Source organism: Equus asinus, chromosome 20 (assembly GCF_041296235.1).
Source record: "Equus asinus isolate D_3611 breed Donkey chromosome 20, EquAss-T2T_v2, whole genome shotgun sequence".
NCBI classification, from domain to species: domain Eukaryota; kingdom Metazoa; phylum Chordata; class Mammalia; order Perissodactyla; family Equidae; genus Equus; species Equus asinus.
In genome coordinates, this window is record NC_091809.1 from 85909600 (window position 1) to 85926942 (window position 17343).

The 17343-nt window shown below is 36.2% G+C and overlaps 1 protein-coding gene across 6 annotated transcripts in view; it reads right to left on the reverse strand.

The window, feature by feature from the left end:
* NUP98 (nucleoporin 98 and 96 precursor) overlaps window positions 1-17343 on the reverse strand; it is a 105211-nt gene that overhangs the window by 60943 nt on the left and 26925 nt on the right. For 3 of the 6 annotated variants that reach the window (XM_044752225.2, XM_044752227.2, XM_044752223.2), the window contains exons 11-12: window positions 11930-12022; window positions 5330-5470 (exon numbers count right to left, since the gene is read on the reverse strand). In XM_044752225.2, the coding sequence (XP_044608160.1) occupies window positions 5330-5470; window positions 11930-12022 (234 nt within the window). The remainder of the gene's footprint in view (window positions 1-5329; window positions 5471-11929; window positions 12023-17343) is intronic. The other 3 variants (XM_044752229.2, XM_044752230.2, XM_044752228.2) reach the window with 1 other exon arrangement.

A 17343-nucleotide genomic window follows, 5' to 3' on the forward strand; every position in this document is an offset into this window, starting at 1 on the left:
AGTGACAATGTGTTTCATTGTAGAAATAAGAAAATATCTTTGATTTAATTTAATAAGTAAAAATTGAAGAATAAAAATATTAAGTATACTAAGAATATAAAGGAAGAAGGCAGCATATAAAAAATTAAAATGGCTGCTGAGGTGTCCTTTTATGTTTATTAATATTCATATTACATTTAAATAAAAACTGAAAGATCATCCCAATTAGTCTAATTTTCTTTCAAAGTCTAAGAACAAATGTGTTGTCAGTCACAGAGAATTTAGGAAAAAGATAAAGAATAATGATCTACAATTGTACATAGTAAAAAGAAAACAAAAAACCCCCCCAATTCTCTGCCCTGTACCTTGACTGACGACGAAACCTCTCTGCAAGATAAATTAAAATATTTCCAAAAACACCGATTAAAAAAATCAAATCATACAACTTATTTTAAAGACAAAACTTTTTGCCTCTATAAACATTTAAAATAAGGCTAAAGCCAACATATAATAAGATAATCCACATTAAAGGAGTGCCTCAAACAAAACATTTTGAAAAAATTCAATACTCACAATAAGGGGGAAAAAATACAATAGCAGCAGCAACAAAAAACAAACCCAGGACAGATAGCTAAAACTAAATTAATGAAAAAGGAGTAGATCCACATTAGTCAAATTACACTTTCTTAAAATCAGATGTATTCATTAACTACTAAAACACTGTATGTTGATATGTAAGGAGAGAGCGCAAATTTTCTCAGGATTGTGAAACCCAAAGGAGATGCCAATTTAAAGAGTATACGGTAAATCATCTGTATTCAGAAAGTTCCTAAGTCCAATTTAAGGCCACGAGCAACAAAAAAATATAGAAAAGTAGCTTTTGGTACACAGTGCCACATGATAACAGCATACTGTTATTCTGTGGACTATTCAAGGAGACTCAAGAAAACCTAGATGTTTTTAAAGAACTATTCACTAGTTAGTTTGTTACTTGACAGTCAATTATCCATTAAAAAAACACTGACCTGCACCAGCTGGATTCCATCATTTAACAAGTACAGGTCACCCAACCTGGACTTGCTCCAAAGAATAAAAACCTCCTTTAACAAATCCAGACATCATTAGGAAAATGTGAGAGGATGTTTTTATTTTTGTATGTTTACCTATGAAATCTTCTCAATGTTAATTCCATTACTTAAAACCACAGAAAAGAGAGCTGATACGTTAGCAAAAATAAGATAAGCAGACAAGCAAGTATAAGCACTAGTTAAGCTACCATTGGTATTATATTCCATTTTGGTCACAGTAATTTGAAAACATACTGAAAAATGACTTCATGACCAAATGATTAAAGGGATAGAAAGGAGTATAAAAATCAAGTCTTGGGGCTGGCCCCCTGGCCGACTGGTTAAGTTGGCGCGCTCCGCTTCGGCGGCCCAGGGTTTGGATCCTGTGTGTGGACATGGCACCGCTCATTAGGCCATGTTAAGGCAGCATCCCACGTGCCACAACTAGAAGGACCCACAACTAAAAAATATGTAACTATGTACTGGGGGGATTTGGGCAAAAAAAAGAAGACTGGCACCTGAGCTAACAACTGTTGCCAATCTTTAAAAGAAAAAAAAAAGGTCAAGTCTCAGAACAGAATAAACTGACAATACTTTATCTGGAAGATAGCAGGGTTACTGCAAAGAAATTATAACAGACTGGTTTTGCTTAGACTTCGGAGGTAAAAGTAGAACCATCGAGTGGCACTTCTATAGAGACAGGTTTTGGTTTGTAAACAACCAACAAAACAATGGACTGGACTGACCAGTAAGGAACCATCATAACTGAAGTTTTAATTTAAGACAAGTACGGGACTCCCACAATAAAGGTGGATTCACATAGCTCTACAGCACCTGTCCAACTAAGATCCTGTGATGCAAAGATATACATTCTAAAAGTCAGTACAACTACTTTTAAATGGGCAGCAACACTACTGTATACAAAGGTAATTTTAAATTCTTGTGTCTGGAACTTTTAGTTGGCTTTTGAAAAAGACGAATTATTAAAAAACATTCAAAAAGCTATTTAAGTAAAAATGGCAGGTTATATTTATGCTACCTCCTTCTATTGAAAAGCAATTAAAACTAAGGAAAAGAAATAAAATGAAAATATCATTTTAAATAAGGCAGATTCTAATGTTCACACAAAGATCAATTAGAATTCTAATTCACCTCCGCTCCCTCCAAAGACCTATTTAAAATCTATAATTTAAACAAATTAAAATATGTCTATCTAACCCACAATGACAAAGAATGGGAAGGTAGCAAATGAACAGATGAGAAAATAAAACAAATTTCTAGGGGGAAGAAGTGGACAGAGGAATGATAAAGCAGGATAGAGCAAACCATAGCTTAGAATACACTACCCCAAACAGAGCAGATCTGCCTGGAGAACCCCAGAAAGGTCAGGGATTCAAGAATACCAGGTTTGATGCAGTGTGACTGAAAGCAGGAGAGAAGAATCAATGCAAAGTTTATATACAAAACAACGACACCCTGTCATCCTTCTAATCCCAGATGCTCAACAGATAAGCCAAAATATCAGAGCTGAACCTCTGAAGAAACCAAGTTAACATACGGAAAGAACAAGGGAAACTAGTTCGAGTGCTTGTATCATCCCGGAGATAAGAATGTGGCATTCTAACATTTAGAGGACCCCTGGATAATAGCTGGTTCCTGGACTACTTACCTTAAAGTGAAACCTACTGGTAAACGAGCTCTACTATGAACAAAAGTTTTCAGTCAGCTTCTTTTTATTCTTAAACATCAATGGAAAGGATCACTAAGCATTAAATAGTAGGATCAAAACAAAAATAATCCAGAAAATTTAAGGAACAGAAGAACCCTAAAAAAATGTTAATGCCACTTAACAAATTCAAAGTCTCAAGAAAAGAACTGCATCTAAGAACTGGGTGCTTGGGGGGCTGGCCCCGTGGCCAAGTGGTTAAGTTTGCACGCTCCACTTCGGCGACCCAGGGTTTCACTGGTTCGGATCTTGGGCGCGGACATGGCACCACTCATCAAGCCATGCTGAGGCCGCATCCCACATGCCACAACTAGAAGGACGCACAACTAAAAATACACAACTATATACCAGGAGGCTTTGGAGAGATAAAGGAAAAAAATAAAATCTTAAAAAAAAATTTTTAAAAAAAGAACTGGGTGCTTGAAAAAAGCTTCAGAGAATGAGAAAGAATTCTTGTAACTTAACAAAAATCCAAATAGATGATTTAGAAGACAGTCAAAAATCTCCTAGAAAGTAGAAACAGCTGAAAAATCACGTGTTAAGATAGAAAAGGTCTAAGCAAATCACCGAAATGTTAAGACAAATGGACAATCCTAAATGCTTGTGGGAGTGCGGGAACAAGTCTCAAGAATCAGAAAGGCATCAGTCCCCTCATCAGTAATGGTTAGTGCAAGGAGTACTGTGTCAAAGTTCTGAGGGCCAATTATTTTCACACCAGAATTCCATGACATTAAAGTGTGAGGAACAAATGAAGGTATTTTCAAATCTGTAAGTAGTCAAAGTTCACCTTTCATATATACTTTACCAGGAGATATATTCCAGAACACTCAGGAAATAAATAAAGAGGAAAACCCTAAATCCAGGACACAACAGTTTTCACTGAGTAGACTTGAAGGGAATATCCTAGAGCAATGCTCAAGGCCTAGGGAATAATCAGAGTTCATACTGCTGCAGGAGGACAGAGGGGCAAAAGAATGAGGTATCTGGGTAAACGAATTCTGATACCATCCTTAAGAATTTGGACTAGTTTAAGAAGGTGTTAAGAGTTGGTAATGCAAGGGAAAAAGAGAATTAGAAATTCGGGAAGAAAAAGCTATATGAGAAAGGTATACTTCGTTGGGCAGCAATGTTTTCATAGAATAAAATACTGTGCTCATTTGCGTCTTTTAAATTATTCTTTAACCAAAGAAAAGAAGACTAAATAATTATAGGATACAACATATCGTCAACTTTATCAGTTTAATATAAAGACAGCAACGAAATGAGGGAAAGAGAAGGGTAATTACGGAAGGGCACTGATATCCTTACTTGAGCAAGGGGACTCAAGAAATACTGTCTCCTAGTTAACAGACTAAGAAAAAGTATGTAAGGACAAAGCTTAAATTTGCAAAGGCTTCTCAAAGTGTGGTACATGGATCATGATAGCACAGGAGATGAATTTAACAGTACAGTAACTAACTTCTTTCTTTCTCTCTCAATATCTATCTAGCTGTCCATCTCAGTTACTCCATTTATGCCAGGCGATACCAGTTTTTTATTTCTGGTAGAACATATTTTTCTTTAAAAAAGATATTTAAATTAAAAAGTTAATTCTAATTTAGAAATAATAATAAAGGTGGCAGGTAAATATTGCAAAAACTAGGAAGGGGTATTCAAATGAATGAAGTATGAAAAACAGTTCAATAGGTGAAACTAAACTTAGGGAATTTAGTAAAGACAGCTATACTGGGAAAGGTGAATAAACATAGAGGTGATAAGTGAGCTAAATTCTCAACTACCACTAACAAGTTAAATTTACTTAGATTTAATAAAGCAAAACACAGCAATATAAGCACATCATTTAGGGACATGAACTTAATTGAATACCAGATGAATTAAAAGCCATAACAAAAGTGGCTTCTTTTAATCAGAAATCTCAAGAGTCCGTTGCACCCCTATGTTCATCGCAGCATTATTTACAATAGCCAAGACATGGAACCAACCTACATGCCAAGAAACTGATGACTGGATAAAGAAGATGTGGTATATATACACAATGGAATACTACTCAGCCATAAAAAAAGACAAAATTGGCCCATTCACAGCAACGTGGATGGACCTCGAGGGTATTATGTTAAGCGAAATAAGCCAGTCAGAGAAAGGCGAACTCTATATGACTCCACTCATAGGTGGAAGTTAGTATATTGATAAGCAGATCTGATCGGTGGTTACCAGGGAAAAGGGGGGGTGGGGGGAGGGCATAAAGGGGGAAGTGGTGTACCCACAACATGACTAACAAAAATGTACAACTGAAATCTCACAAGGTTGTAATCTATCATAACATTAATAAAAAAAAAAAAAAAAAGTGGCTTCTTTTGGGGAGTAGGCCTGACAGTGAGGAAGCAGGGCAGGCCTGGATCTATTATAAGCCCTTCCGCACTACATGATTGTTTAATGACGTGTGTGTATGTACTGCTGTGGTAGGGGTGGGACAGGGTAGGGTAGGGTAGAAAATCAGGTCAGCAAGTATTAGCAAGAAATAAACTGAGTAAAGCCTTCTAAAGTGACTGACACTTACCTACTGGGGCCAGGGGGGCTCCAAAGCCCAAAGTGGCTGTCGTAGTATTAAATCCAGGGGCCCCAAAGGCTCCTGTACCAAGAGGCCCTCCGATCTTAGGCTGGTTGTTCCCAAACAAAGATGCCTGTCCAGCACCAAGAGCTATGGAGACAAGAGGAAAGAAAAAGCGCCACAGAAGATCCTTTGAATGTTATGCCAGAGGTCAGTTACTTAAAAATATAATACATTTGGAAACTTCATAATGACTATTCATTTCAATAAAAGAACTAATACATAAATGCACAGTAAGAGCTAACTATATGCCAGACACTGTGCTGAGTACATTATACACATCAAGGCAAAATACTTAACCTCTCTGTGCTTTAGTTTTCTCAACTATAACATGAGATAATAATACACAGCTTAATATTTATCCTAAGATTGAAATGAATAAACACACGTTAAGCATTAAGAAGAGTTCTGGTAGATACTAACACTTGCTAAATATTAGCTAGCACCATCTCATTTAATCTTCACAAGCCTGAAGGAGGAACTATTATCCCCATTTTACAGATGAGAAAAAGGAGGGTTTAGTAACTAGCTCAATGTCACAAATGCAGTAAATGGTGAAAGTGGGGTTCAATCCTCAGTGCCTCTGATAATACAAGCAGGGCTCTTAACCGTGAATGTATACTAAAACAGATTTTGAAAGAATTAAAAAATTGTGAATTCTCCTTAAATTTCAATATTTGCAAATCAAAATACTCAGCTGAATCAATTACAATGTCATCATTTTGACTAACAAATAGGCTGAACTACAGAAAACCAAATCTATCTTCTTTGAATAGCAAAAAGTGAAGACTTTCAAGTATACCATCTTGTGAAAACTACTTTAGACAAAGACAAATTTTTTTTTTAAATAAAAAGCTCAATGCCCTGTGATGAGGTTACCAAACAGATTCTAGTTTCAGCATGAATCAGACTGGATGGAATAAGAACTTACTTTCAACAGGGGGAAATCCATTGTAGAAACTTGTAAAGTTCTAAAGCCTAATGAATCTTGCTTATGGACGCTGTTGTCAGCAGTGATTTTTAAAGTGTAAAATGGGGGAGAATTTAGTTATTTACAATAAGTTTGTTATTTAGAATTATTGGAATAAATTTTTTTAAACATTTCCATTCCCTCTTCCTCCTCAAAAAGTTACTGGCAATTTGGAAGATCTCAAGTTCCTTTTAACGTATCAATGCATCTTGACAGAGATATGGTTTATCAGGAAAATCAATTCAAAAACATAAGACTCAGAGGCCAAAATGATGGATGGGCTGGCCCTGTGGCGTAGTGGTTAAGTTCAGCACCCTCTGCTTCGGCAGCTCGAGTTTGGAGCCCAGGCACGGACCTACACTACTCATCAGCCATGCTGTGGTGGTGACCCACATATAAAGCAGAAGAAGGCTGGTACAGTTGTTAGCTCAGGGTGAATCTTCCCCAGCAAGAATAAAATATCGAAGGGCCGTCCCAGTAGCGCAGCAGTTAAGTTTGCACATTCTGCTTCTCGGCAGCCTGGGGTTCACTGGCTCGGATCCTGGGTGCGGACATGGCACTGCCTGGCATGCCAGGCTGTGGTAGGCGGCCCACATATAAAGTAGAGGAAGATGAGCACGGATGTTAGCTCAAGGCCAGGCTTCCTCAGCGAAAAAGAGGAGGACTGGCAGTAGTTAGCTCAGGGCTAATCTTCTTCTTCTTCAAAAAAAAGAACAAAATATCGAATGGGAACTGCTTTGAGATTGCAACCAAAAAAAGGATAGGAAATTTATACTCAAAGAATCCATACAATATAAATTAGTGAGGGTGCTTACTGAATGGACTTAATATTCCCTAACAGCCCAACCTTATTAGTAACAAGACAACCATGTAGCAATGGGATTATTTCACCTTAAAAAGTCTAGCTTTGGAACAGGGAATAAGATTCCTTTTAAAGTTCAAACCATCAGAAATTGGTGAAAATTACAAGAAAAACTAAAATTATATTACTCCCTCAAAGGATGTAGTTTACAGCACAAATTTCAAGATTCTCTCTTTTTCTTGGTAGCAAACACCTCCTTATCCCCAAACAAAATTTAGATGAAACTTGGGGCTGGCCTGGTGGCATAATGGTTAAGTTTGTGCCCCCGACTTTGGCAGCCTGGGGTCCGTGGGTTGGATCCCAGGCATGGACCTACACACCACTCATCAGGCCATGCTGTGGCGGTGTCCCACATACAAAATAGAGGACGACTGGCAGAGGTGTTAGCTTAGCAACAGTCTCCTTCCAGCAAAAAGAGGAAGACTGGCAACAGATGCTAGCTCTGGGCCAATCTTTCTCACCAAAAAAACCCAAAACAAACTTAGATGAAACTTGAATATATTAAATGGATAAAAATTTCTGTTCTGAATGGGTTTGTATTTCCCTCACCTTTGGAGCAGCCCTGGATGAAGAACCATGAAAGAGTCTAAAAACCACTTTACTGCAATAACCCGCAAAAGAATAAAAAAGGCACTGAGAGGTTCAGGTGACCTGGAAAGGGATTGTCATAAAATTTAGTGTTGTAAATTACATACTGTTGCAATTTGTCAATGGAAAAGATGTATTTTATCCAAATCTGTTTTATATTACGCAGAAATGGCTTTTTATGCTTAATGAAAGGACTTACTAATAGTTCACAAGTTGAAGGATATTCTGATGTATGATAAGATTAATTTGTGAAATGTCCTATATTTATGATTAGTTGTAAGAATCATAAGGAAGATATATGGGGGGGTACCATGGCAATAGTGTCCCGTCCCTGGAAACTCCAAGGATGCTCAAGGAAAAAGTGAAAATGATTCTATTTCTTCTGAAATCTTCTAATAAATGTTAGAGTTTAATTTTATTTATGGTCTCTATTAGCTTTGGGTAGATTTTTCTATGTATGTCTCAGTGTAACAATAAACTTTACTAGATGCAAACTTAACCACTGCACCACTGGGCCAGCCCCTAAAACTTCTTAATATTATCACTAAGTAACTACCAAGAAAATGGAGTACTACTGATAGTGCTAATGACAGTTAATGATATCACTGTGAAACAAGAAACTGATACACCCATGATTCAATGAGTGTTCCTTAGCACACTGGGGGAAAAAATCACATACCAAAGGAGAATATACAGTCATGAGTTGCTTAACAACAGGGATACGTTCTTAGAAATGCATCTTTAGGTGATTTCGTTGTTGTGTGAACATTATAGAGTACTTACACAAAGCTAGATGGTATAGCCTACTACACACCTAGACTATATGGCAGTAATCTTATAGAACCGCTGCTGTATATGCAGTCCATTGTTGACAGACCTTGTTATGCAGTGCATGACTCTAAAACATTTTATGCTAAGATTGGTTGCTTAAATCTAAGTGTACAAAAATCTTTTATATATTTACATTTAATATTTTTATAGTCAATTATTCATGAAGTACCCAAAGGCCTATGTTAGAGGAAAATTTACTTCTGTTGAGGTATGAGTTTGAATATCCATCACTCAAAACAAGAAGTTGCACAGGAATACCCACTTAGCTAATGTCCCCCCAAAACACAGCCCAAAGCTACAGTGCTATTCTGCTTGTGATACCATGAGACGCAGAGTTCATAAATGTGGGTGTTTATCTACAATAGTCTCTAGACACATTCCTCTCAAAGCCAGAAAGTCTGCTTTAGCAGATGTGATCATCAAAGAATTCCAACAGTGTGTGTTCAGTGATTCTCACAATTCTTGTTTCCCTACATGATCTACTGCTGCTAAAGTCAGGGGTGTAAAAGCTTTATTCATTGTATTTGGTTTTTAGTTTATGTGGACAAGGCATGAATGAGGAATATATAACAGCACTAAAAACAAAATTCATTGTCTGTGAGGTAGAACTATTTAAGGAAAACTGAATATATTCAAATAAAGAAGCTGAAATATTACATTATTGTGGAATAGAAGACAGCATTAGAAAAAAGTTATAAAACATTTTATAATCTTGGACTACAGGTGAAGGCACTGCTAATCACAACCTGCAAGACGTGGAAGCCAAAGGGGAGAGGATGACAACTTTGACAACATAAAAATAGAACTTGTACATGAAGATACCATAAACAAAATTAAATGATAAACATAAAGACTTGGTGGAAATATCTGTAACAAACCTTAGAGTAGCATCTTACCTAGGCCTTAGGTTCATGGTTCAAAAACTGTCTAGAGTCAAAACCACCCTTGAAAAAGCCCTTAATTTGCCCACATCAAAGCTAATTTTTCCTCAAGGATTAGAAGAGAACACTGATGTCAGATGATGTATTCTCCTTAAGTTTAGGGATCATACTGTTAAAAAAAAAACCTAAAGCTTTTTAGTTTTTATTTCCTGTAAAATACATATGGTAGAATTTGGATAAGTTAAAAAGCTCAAATGAAATCCACCATAGAGAGTTAGTATCCACAACACATAAACCATTCTCAAAGATAAATTAAGAAACAAGGATTGAATAGTAAACATAGAGAACCAAAAGATTCAAACAGCCAGTAAACATACATAAGGATATCCTTCACCAGTAATCAGCGAAGGGCAAATCAGATTATACCAATCTCCACTATCAAGCATGCAAAGATGAAAAAGCCCAACAATATGTAAAGGGTATGTGAAAATGAACACACTTTTATACAATATGAGCAAAAATGCAAACTGGTTTTCCTCTTGGAAAGAAAATTAGCAAGAATGTTCAAAGTTCAAAATATGTGTATCTTCTGACACAATTTCAATTCTAAGAATCAATCCTGAATTAATACACACACAAAATGATGTAACAGAGGTCTTCATTACTGTAGTGCTAACATCAAATGTCCCTCAATAGGGGGAAAGTAAAATAAATTATGGTGTGCCAATGTATTTATGTGTTATGTTTATGTATGCACATATATACACAGTGTATGGAATACTAAACAATTCTCTTTAAAGAATGAGTTAGATCTATATATACTGACCAAAAGAAAAAATATATGCCCATATGTCATGGGAAATAAAAAAATGAAACACAGAAGGCTATGTAAGGCATTTTTCACTGCAGTGTACAATATGAAATACACACTGAGACCCATAGCACACATATATAAAACTAAAAAACTAAATAAAATTATACTTGACCTGGCTATACACAATGATTTTTTTTATTCTAGTTCATTTTTTTAAAATGCTGACTGCAGCCCACCACATTAATATTACATCCAACTAATGTATCTCAGCCTTTGGTTTAAAAGAAAATCCATGTAGGATACGGTTTCCATTTAAGAATATTAACAAAGGGGCTGGCCCCGTGGCTGAGTGGTTAAGTTCGCGCGCCCCACTTCGGTGGCCCAGGGTTTCGCCAGTTTGGATCCTGGGTGTGGACGTGGCACCGCTCATGAAGCCATAGCGAGGCGGCGTCCCACATGCCACAACTAGAGGGACCCACAACTAAAAATATACAACTATGTACCGGGGGCCTTGGGGAGAAAAAGGAAAAACAAAAATCTGAACCAAAAAAGAATGTAACAAAAAATCCTTATATAAAACATATATGTACAAATGTATAAGTGTACGTGTGTGTATATATACGTATATAAGCACATCTGAAAAATGTATGTAAAGGGATCTGACAAGATAAATGCCAAACTTTCAATAGCTGCTACTTCTACAGCTGAAAGATGTGGACTTTTCATGATATTTCCATATTGTCGAATTTTTTACAAGCACTTACATCTTTTATTTCAAAAAGAAAATGAAATAGTTCATAGAGTACAAAATGAGGTTCTATTAAAAAGAAGATGACAGATAAATGATCAGAGCATAGAAGCAAAGACAAAAGATAACTGGACAGTGAAAGCAAAGACCATGGAAATAAATGGTTTACATTAAATGACCACACCCACAGTCAGATGAACTGGGAAAGCAGGCAAAACTATATGCTTAAACAACCTTGAACTGTACATGCTGAAGCACTTAAGCATTTTATGACCACCACGACCTTCCAATAGTTTACAACAGCTGGGCAGGTAGAAGGCTCAATGTCTTCAAAGGCACTAAGAAATAATTATCAACAGCAGGAACAGAAACAAAGGTTTGACATTTCAGCTCTATATCAAGGTGGAAAGAATCGAAAAGCAGGCACAGACCTTGCAAAACCTCAGAGTATTTGTTAATTATTTCAGCATGTGCTCTTACTTCTGCCTTACTATTAGGGTAATAAAGCTTACTTGATAAACAGTTCAAGGTCTCAAATCCCTGTTACAAAGGTAACACAGGGGAACTGAAAGTTAATAATGTCATCATATTGACAAGTCTCACATTAAATACTGAAAGTCCCAGATAGACAGCACTATGAGAGGACAAACATTTTGTAGAAAGGGAGCATACAGCCTCTAGGAAAAATATGCCAACGTTTTAAAACCTGGCAAAGTGTAACTGAACATAAATCCATTTGTGAAAACAAAAATCTAGGCCTCTTATTTCCAGGCATATGATCAAACAGGGGTCTTAAGTTCCACCAATTAGAAAGCCAAGTTGTATCACTTCCATAATCTTGTTACAGTTCCTTACCTGTTCCAAATCCTGCACCAAGCCCAGTTCCCAGAGTCCCAGGTCCTGCTTTATTTCCAAAAATACTATTCCCACTGGTATTTGTGCCAAAACCTAAAAGGACAAAAGAATGAGTGGACTGTACTTTTAACACAACTCTCAATTTCCTGTACAAGGGAATTTAAAACAAAGTAGTCTGACCTAAATTTGGCATCCTTTCAGTTATTAATATTTATAAATCCTAAGTGATAGGCTAATTTAACTTTTATTAATTTAGTTTTGATGCCTGTAAACAGACCCCACAAGTCTCCCTATTTACATAATTACACTTCAGACCTGAAATACCAATTCAATATAGAATAATATCCAATATTAAAGCAAAGTGATTGTGCTTGAGCTTGGGGAAGATTCCCTTTGTGAGGCTTAAAGCCTCAACCTACGTTTCATGTTTAATTATTGAAAGAAAAACTCATTCCCTCAAACTCTCACTAAAAATAAGGCAATCAACAAATAAAGACACTTGACTGAACCTAAAAGGGTCTTGGTAAGAGAAAATTACCTATAAAAATCGCTACAGCAGCTTTTGTTTTGAACGATGGACCTGGTATGGATAGTAATGTGTGTGTGATCACACGTGAGGAGCTTTAAAGCTGTCATACTCAATCAGCTTATAGGACCACTCAAGGGCTCAGCTAAGTGATATTAAAAAGAGGACGATAACCTATGAATAACTTTTCTTGACTTGAACGGTTTCCTTATCAGAGATGATGGAGAGTTGAACAAACCATCCTCCTCACGAGGACCCAACATTTAAGAGAAAAATCCTAGGATTCCCCTCTAAAATCCACAGGTCTCCTCACAATGATACCTACATTGTATTACTGCTATTATTTCTCTTTTGTTCAGATATGTCCACAAAGTTTCTGCACTCCTTTAGGAGCTAAATATCAGCAAAACACCTAATGAACATATCATTAATCTCTTCTGATCAGATAAAAATATAAAGAATCACTGGCCAGCAAACTGTTTATAAAACACTTGAAGTCCTAACAAGGGATCATGGCAGGGAAGAAGTCCAAAAGATAACAGAGTAAAGACAGTATCTTGGAATATATGACAGTATCACCAACTAGGAATATTAAATGTTATAACGTCAGTATTTGGATTATTATCTCAATGAAAAAAATAAAGAAAAAAGTTAAGAATTTAAACAGCTTGAAAACATACTGCGAATGTCATTTAAAAATCCAAGCAAGTAACGTGACACTCTCAATTCATTAATTCATGCATTCACTAAATCTTTTCTTTAATTGTGCTAAGTAAGAGCTATGCCACCAAAATGGAGTACTATTTACTCAAGCACAGTCAATTTTCTTTAAAGAAAAAAACAGAAATGTACTTGAAGATAGTCTTTGTGAGTTAAAATTTAACCACAAAGGATCTTCCAGCCCCATATATGGCAGAAAACAAGATACTATGCGTGAACTACCTCAAACCCACAGGAGGGAAGTAAGTCCCAACTTACACTGTTTATACCACACATTTCCTCCGATTCTTACCAACAAAAGTTTATCAACTCTATGATTTCAAAACAATTTTTTAAATTAAAATTAAGGACAATTAATTGTCAATTATATTACAACAAAGGAGCCAAGGATATATAATGAGGAAAGGACAGTCTCTTCAATAAATGGTGTTGGGAAAACTGGACAGCCACATGCAAATGAAACCGCTATCTTACACCATACACAAAAATTAACTCAAAATGAATTGAAGACTTGAACGTAAGACCTGAAACCATAAAACTCCTAGAAGAAAACATAGGCGTAAACTCCTTAACATTGGTCTTGACAATGATTTTTTCGATTTGACACCAAAAGCAAAGGCAGTAAAAGCAAAAATACACAAGCGGACTACGTCAATTAATAAGCTTCTGCATGGGGCCAGCCCTGTGGCTGAGTGGTTAAGTTCACGGGCTCTGCTTCAGCAGACCAGGGTTTTGCCAGTTTGGATCCAGGACATGGACAGGGCACTGCTCATCAAGCCACGCTGAGGCAGTGTCCCACATAGCACAATCAGAAGGACCACAACTACAGTACAGAACTACATACTGGGGGGCTTTAGAGAGGAAAAAAAAAAGATGGGCAACAGGTGTTAGCTCAGGTGCCAATCTTTAAAAAAAAAAGCTGCTTCACAGCAAAGGAAACTATCAACAAAACGAAAAGGCAACCTACTGAATGGAAAAAAATATCTGCAAATCATATATCTGATAAGGGGTTAATATCCAAAATATATAAAGAACTCAGACAACTCAACAGCAAAAAAACAAACAATCCAATTAAAAAATGGGCAGAGGATCTGAATAGACATTTTTCCAAAGAAGACATACAGATAGCCAACAGATACTTGAAAAGATGCTCATCATTAATCAGGGAAATGCAAATCAAAACCACAATGAGATATCACCTCATACCTCTTGGCATGGCTATCAGCAAAAAAACAAGAAATATTAAGTGTTGATGAGGATGTGGAGAAAAGGGATCCCCTGGGAATGTATGATGCAGCCACTGTGGAAAACAAGATGGAAGTTCCTCAAAAAATTAAAAATAGAACTACCATATGATCCAGCAAATCCACTTCTGGGTATTTATCCAAAGAAAACAAAAACAATAACAAAAAAATACATGCATCCCCACATTCACTGTAGCATTATTTACAATAATCAAGATATGGAAACAACCTAAGTATCCATTGATGGATGAATGGATAAAGAAGATACAGTATATATAATCATCCCTTGGTATCTGTGGGGGATTGGTTTCAGGAGCCCAGGCAGATACCAAAATCCACAGACGCTCAAGTCCCTCACGTAAAACGCACAGTACAACAAATACAGTCAGTCCTGCATATCTGAGGGTTTTGCATCCATGGATATGGAAGGCAGACTGTATATACAATGGAATCCTATTCAGCCATAAAAAAGAATGAAATCTTGCCATTTGGTACAACACAGAAGGACTCTGAGGGCATTATGCTAAACGAAATAAGTCAGACAGAGAAAGACAAAGACTGTCATAACCTCACTTATACAATACGAGGAATCTTTAAAAATAAAAAAAAACAACTTACAGATACAGAGAATAGACTGGTGCTTGCCAGAGGTGGGGGGGGGGTGGGTGGGTGAAATGGGTGAAGAGGATCAAAAGGTGCAAACTGTCAGTTATAAAATAAGTCCTGGGATGTAACGTACAGCACGGTGACTACAGGTAATAACACTGTATTACACTAAGAAAGTAAATCTTAAAAGTTATCATCACAAGAAAAAAAATTGTAACTATATATGGTGACAGATATTAACCAGACTTATTGTGGTGACCATTTGCAATATATACAAATACTGAACCATTATGTTGTACACGTGAAACTAATATATGTCAATTAAATTTCAATTCCAAAAAATCAGCTTAAAAAAAAGATGCTTATGCATACAAATAGCTCCTTAATTGTCCCCTTAACCCTGTAGCATGGAAGAACCACTGATTTATTGTCCAGTGCCATCTCATCAATATCCCAAGGATTTTCAGCTTCTCTAAACTCTTGCTCACAAGTCTTGGCATCTTGCCTGTAATTTCTCTGTCAAAACAATCCTACTCCACTCAGAAATTCAGGCACTTTCATACAGTACTCGCTTAATCATAACCTCATCCCTGTCAGGAATAATTATTTACTAAGAAAATGAGCTGGCAATGACTCTAAAGAATGACTTAAGGATCTGGCGACAATAATTGTAGCAGGAATCCTAAACGTGAACTGTGACTTAATCACCACCAGAACAAAAAACAATACCATACTGAATAATGTGTAACTAACTTTATAATGATGCTCCAAATCTTTTGTGTAACCTTATTCTATTGCCAGATTTGTCATATGACTTATTTCCAAATCAGAAGATTATCCCTGTCCACAAAACCAAAGTCGACTGCTTCTCAAGAAAATAGGAACATCAAAGAAAGTCTTACTTAGATCTGGTTCCCTCAAGGGTAGTAAGAGAATGGTAAGTTCACCCAAGGGTGGAACAAAACTTGCCACCCTGCAACTCCCATATGACTTATAGGGAATCCTTCCTCTCAGGGCCCCAATTATTCATTCTTTAATTCATCTGACAAATATTTAGTGAGCACCGACTCTATGCCAGGCACTGGATCAGTATTAGGGATAAAAAAAAAATTCAGGACAATTCAAATTCAGCATGTAAACTAGTAGGCACATCAGATAAAGATGAGAACTTTCATTTTCAAATCGTTGAACATGAGCATAAATATATTCATACAAGTCTCCAAACAACTCAAAAAGCTGCTACCTATGGAATAACATCAAATACATTTCAAAAGTCCAGCCTATTTTATCAAGGATAGCCTATACAAGCACTGTGTCAGATTTAATTCTGAACACGAAGTATGCTATTAAAAAAAAAACCACAAAAAAATGTACATTTTCAAAGGGAGTGAAAATTGGTTCTTGAGTGGTTAAAAAATCACAGATACACAATGGTTCATGGCCCTCCAAAAGTTAAGAGTACATAAAAAGATACATAGTATATTTGTGGTATCAAAATCTCACAAGGTGAGAAGATGATTAAGAAAAAAATGGTCTACAAAGGCTCCTTACAGAAGGTAAGACTGATTAAAAAAAAAAAAAGGTTGAAAAAACACATATCTAACCCGTATCTCTCCCATCTTAATTTTATAGATAAGAAATAAGTACACAAAATAGATACCTTACCCATGCTAACCAAGTCCAATACCTCAAAATCATTCTCTCACAGAGTATAATCAAAAAGAATCACAGGTGGAACGAGAATCATTATCAAGAGTGAGCAACACAACAAAAGGGGTTATAAAAATCAAATTGAATACATAAATTTAGGAATTGGTACCCGACAAGGACCTATCTACCTCCTTCATGTAGTTCACATTTCTGTGAAAACATAAAACCTTCCAATGGATGCTTAATGTAGTCTCTTTTTCCAGTACATTACAAGATCATTCAAAAACTCACTGAAAAACTGTGTTAACTGCCGACCTTATCGCAACTCCCACTACATATCCAGTGCCTAATGAAGTATCTGGTACATGACATTCTTAACAAATATCTAACCCACTATTTCCCTTGGTAATGAAATGAACTTTCCGTATCTAATTTAACACAAATAATGTCAAATTTGTTTGAAAACCTAATTAGTTACAGAGGACATTTAAAATAATATAATGTTTCTATTAAACGGGTTTAAATTTTCCCAGTGTATTTCTGAAGAGTAGTTTAGGGTTTGTTTTTTTAATTGTTGTTCAACATTATCTATATTTTCCCAATTTTTCACAACGAACATATATTCAAAAATAAAACTTCTGCAACTGCAAGAAAACTACTGAATAATC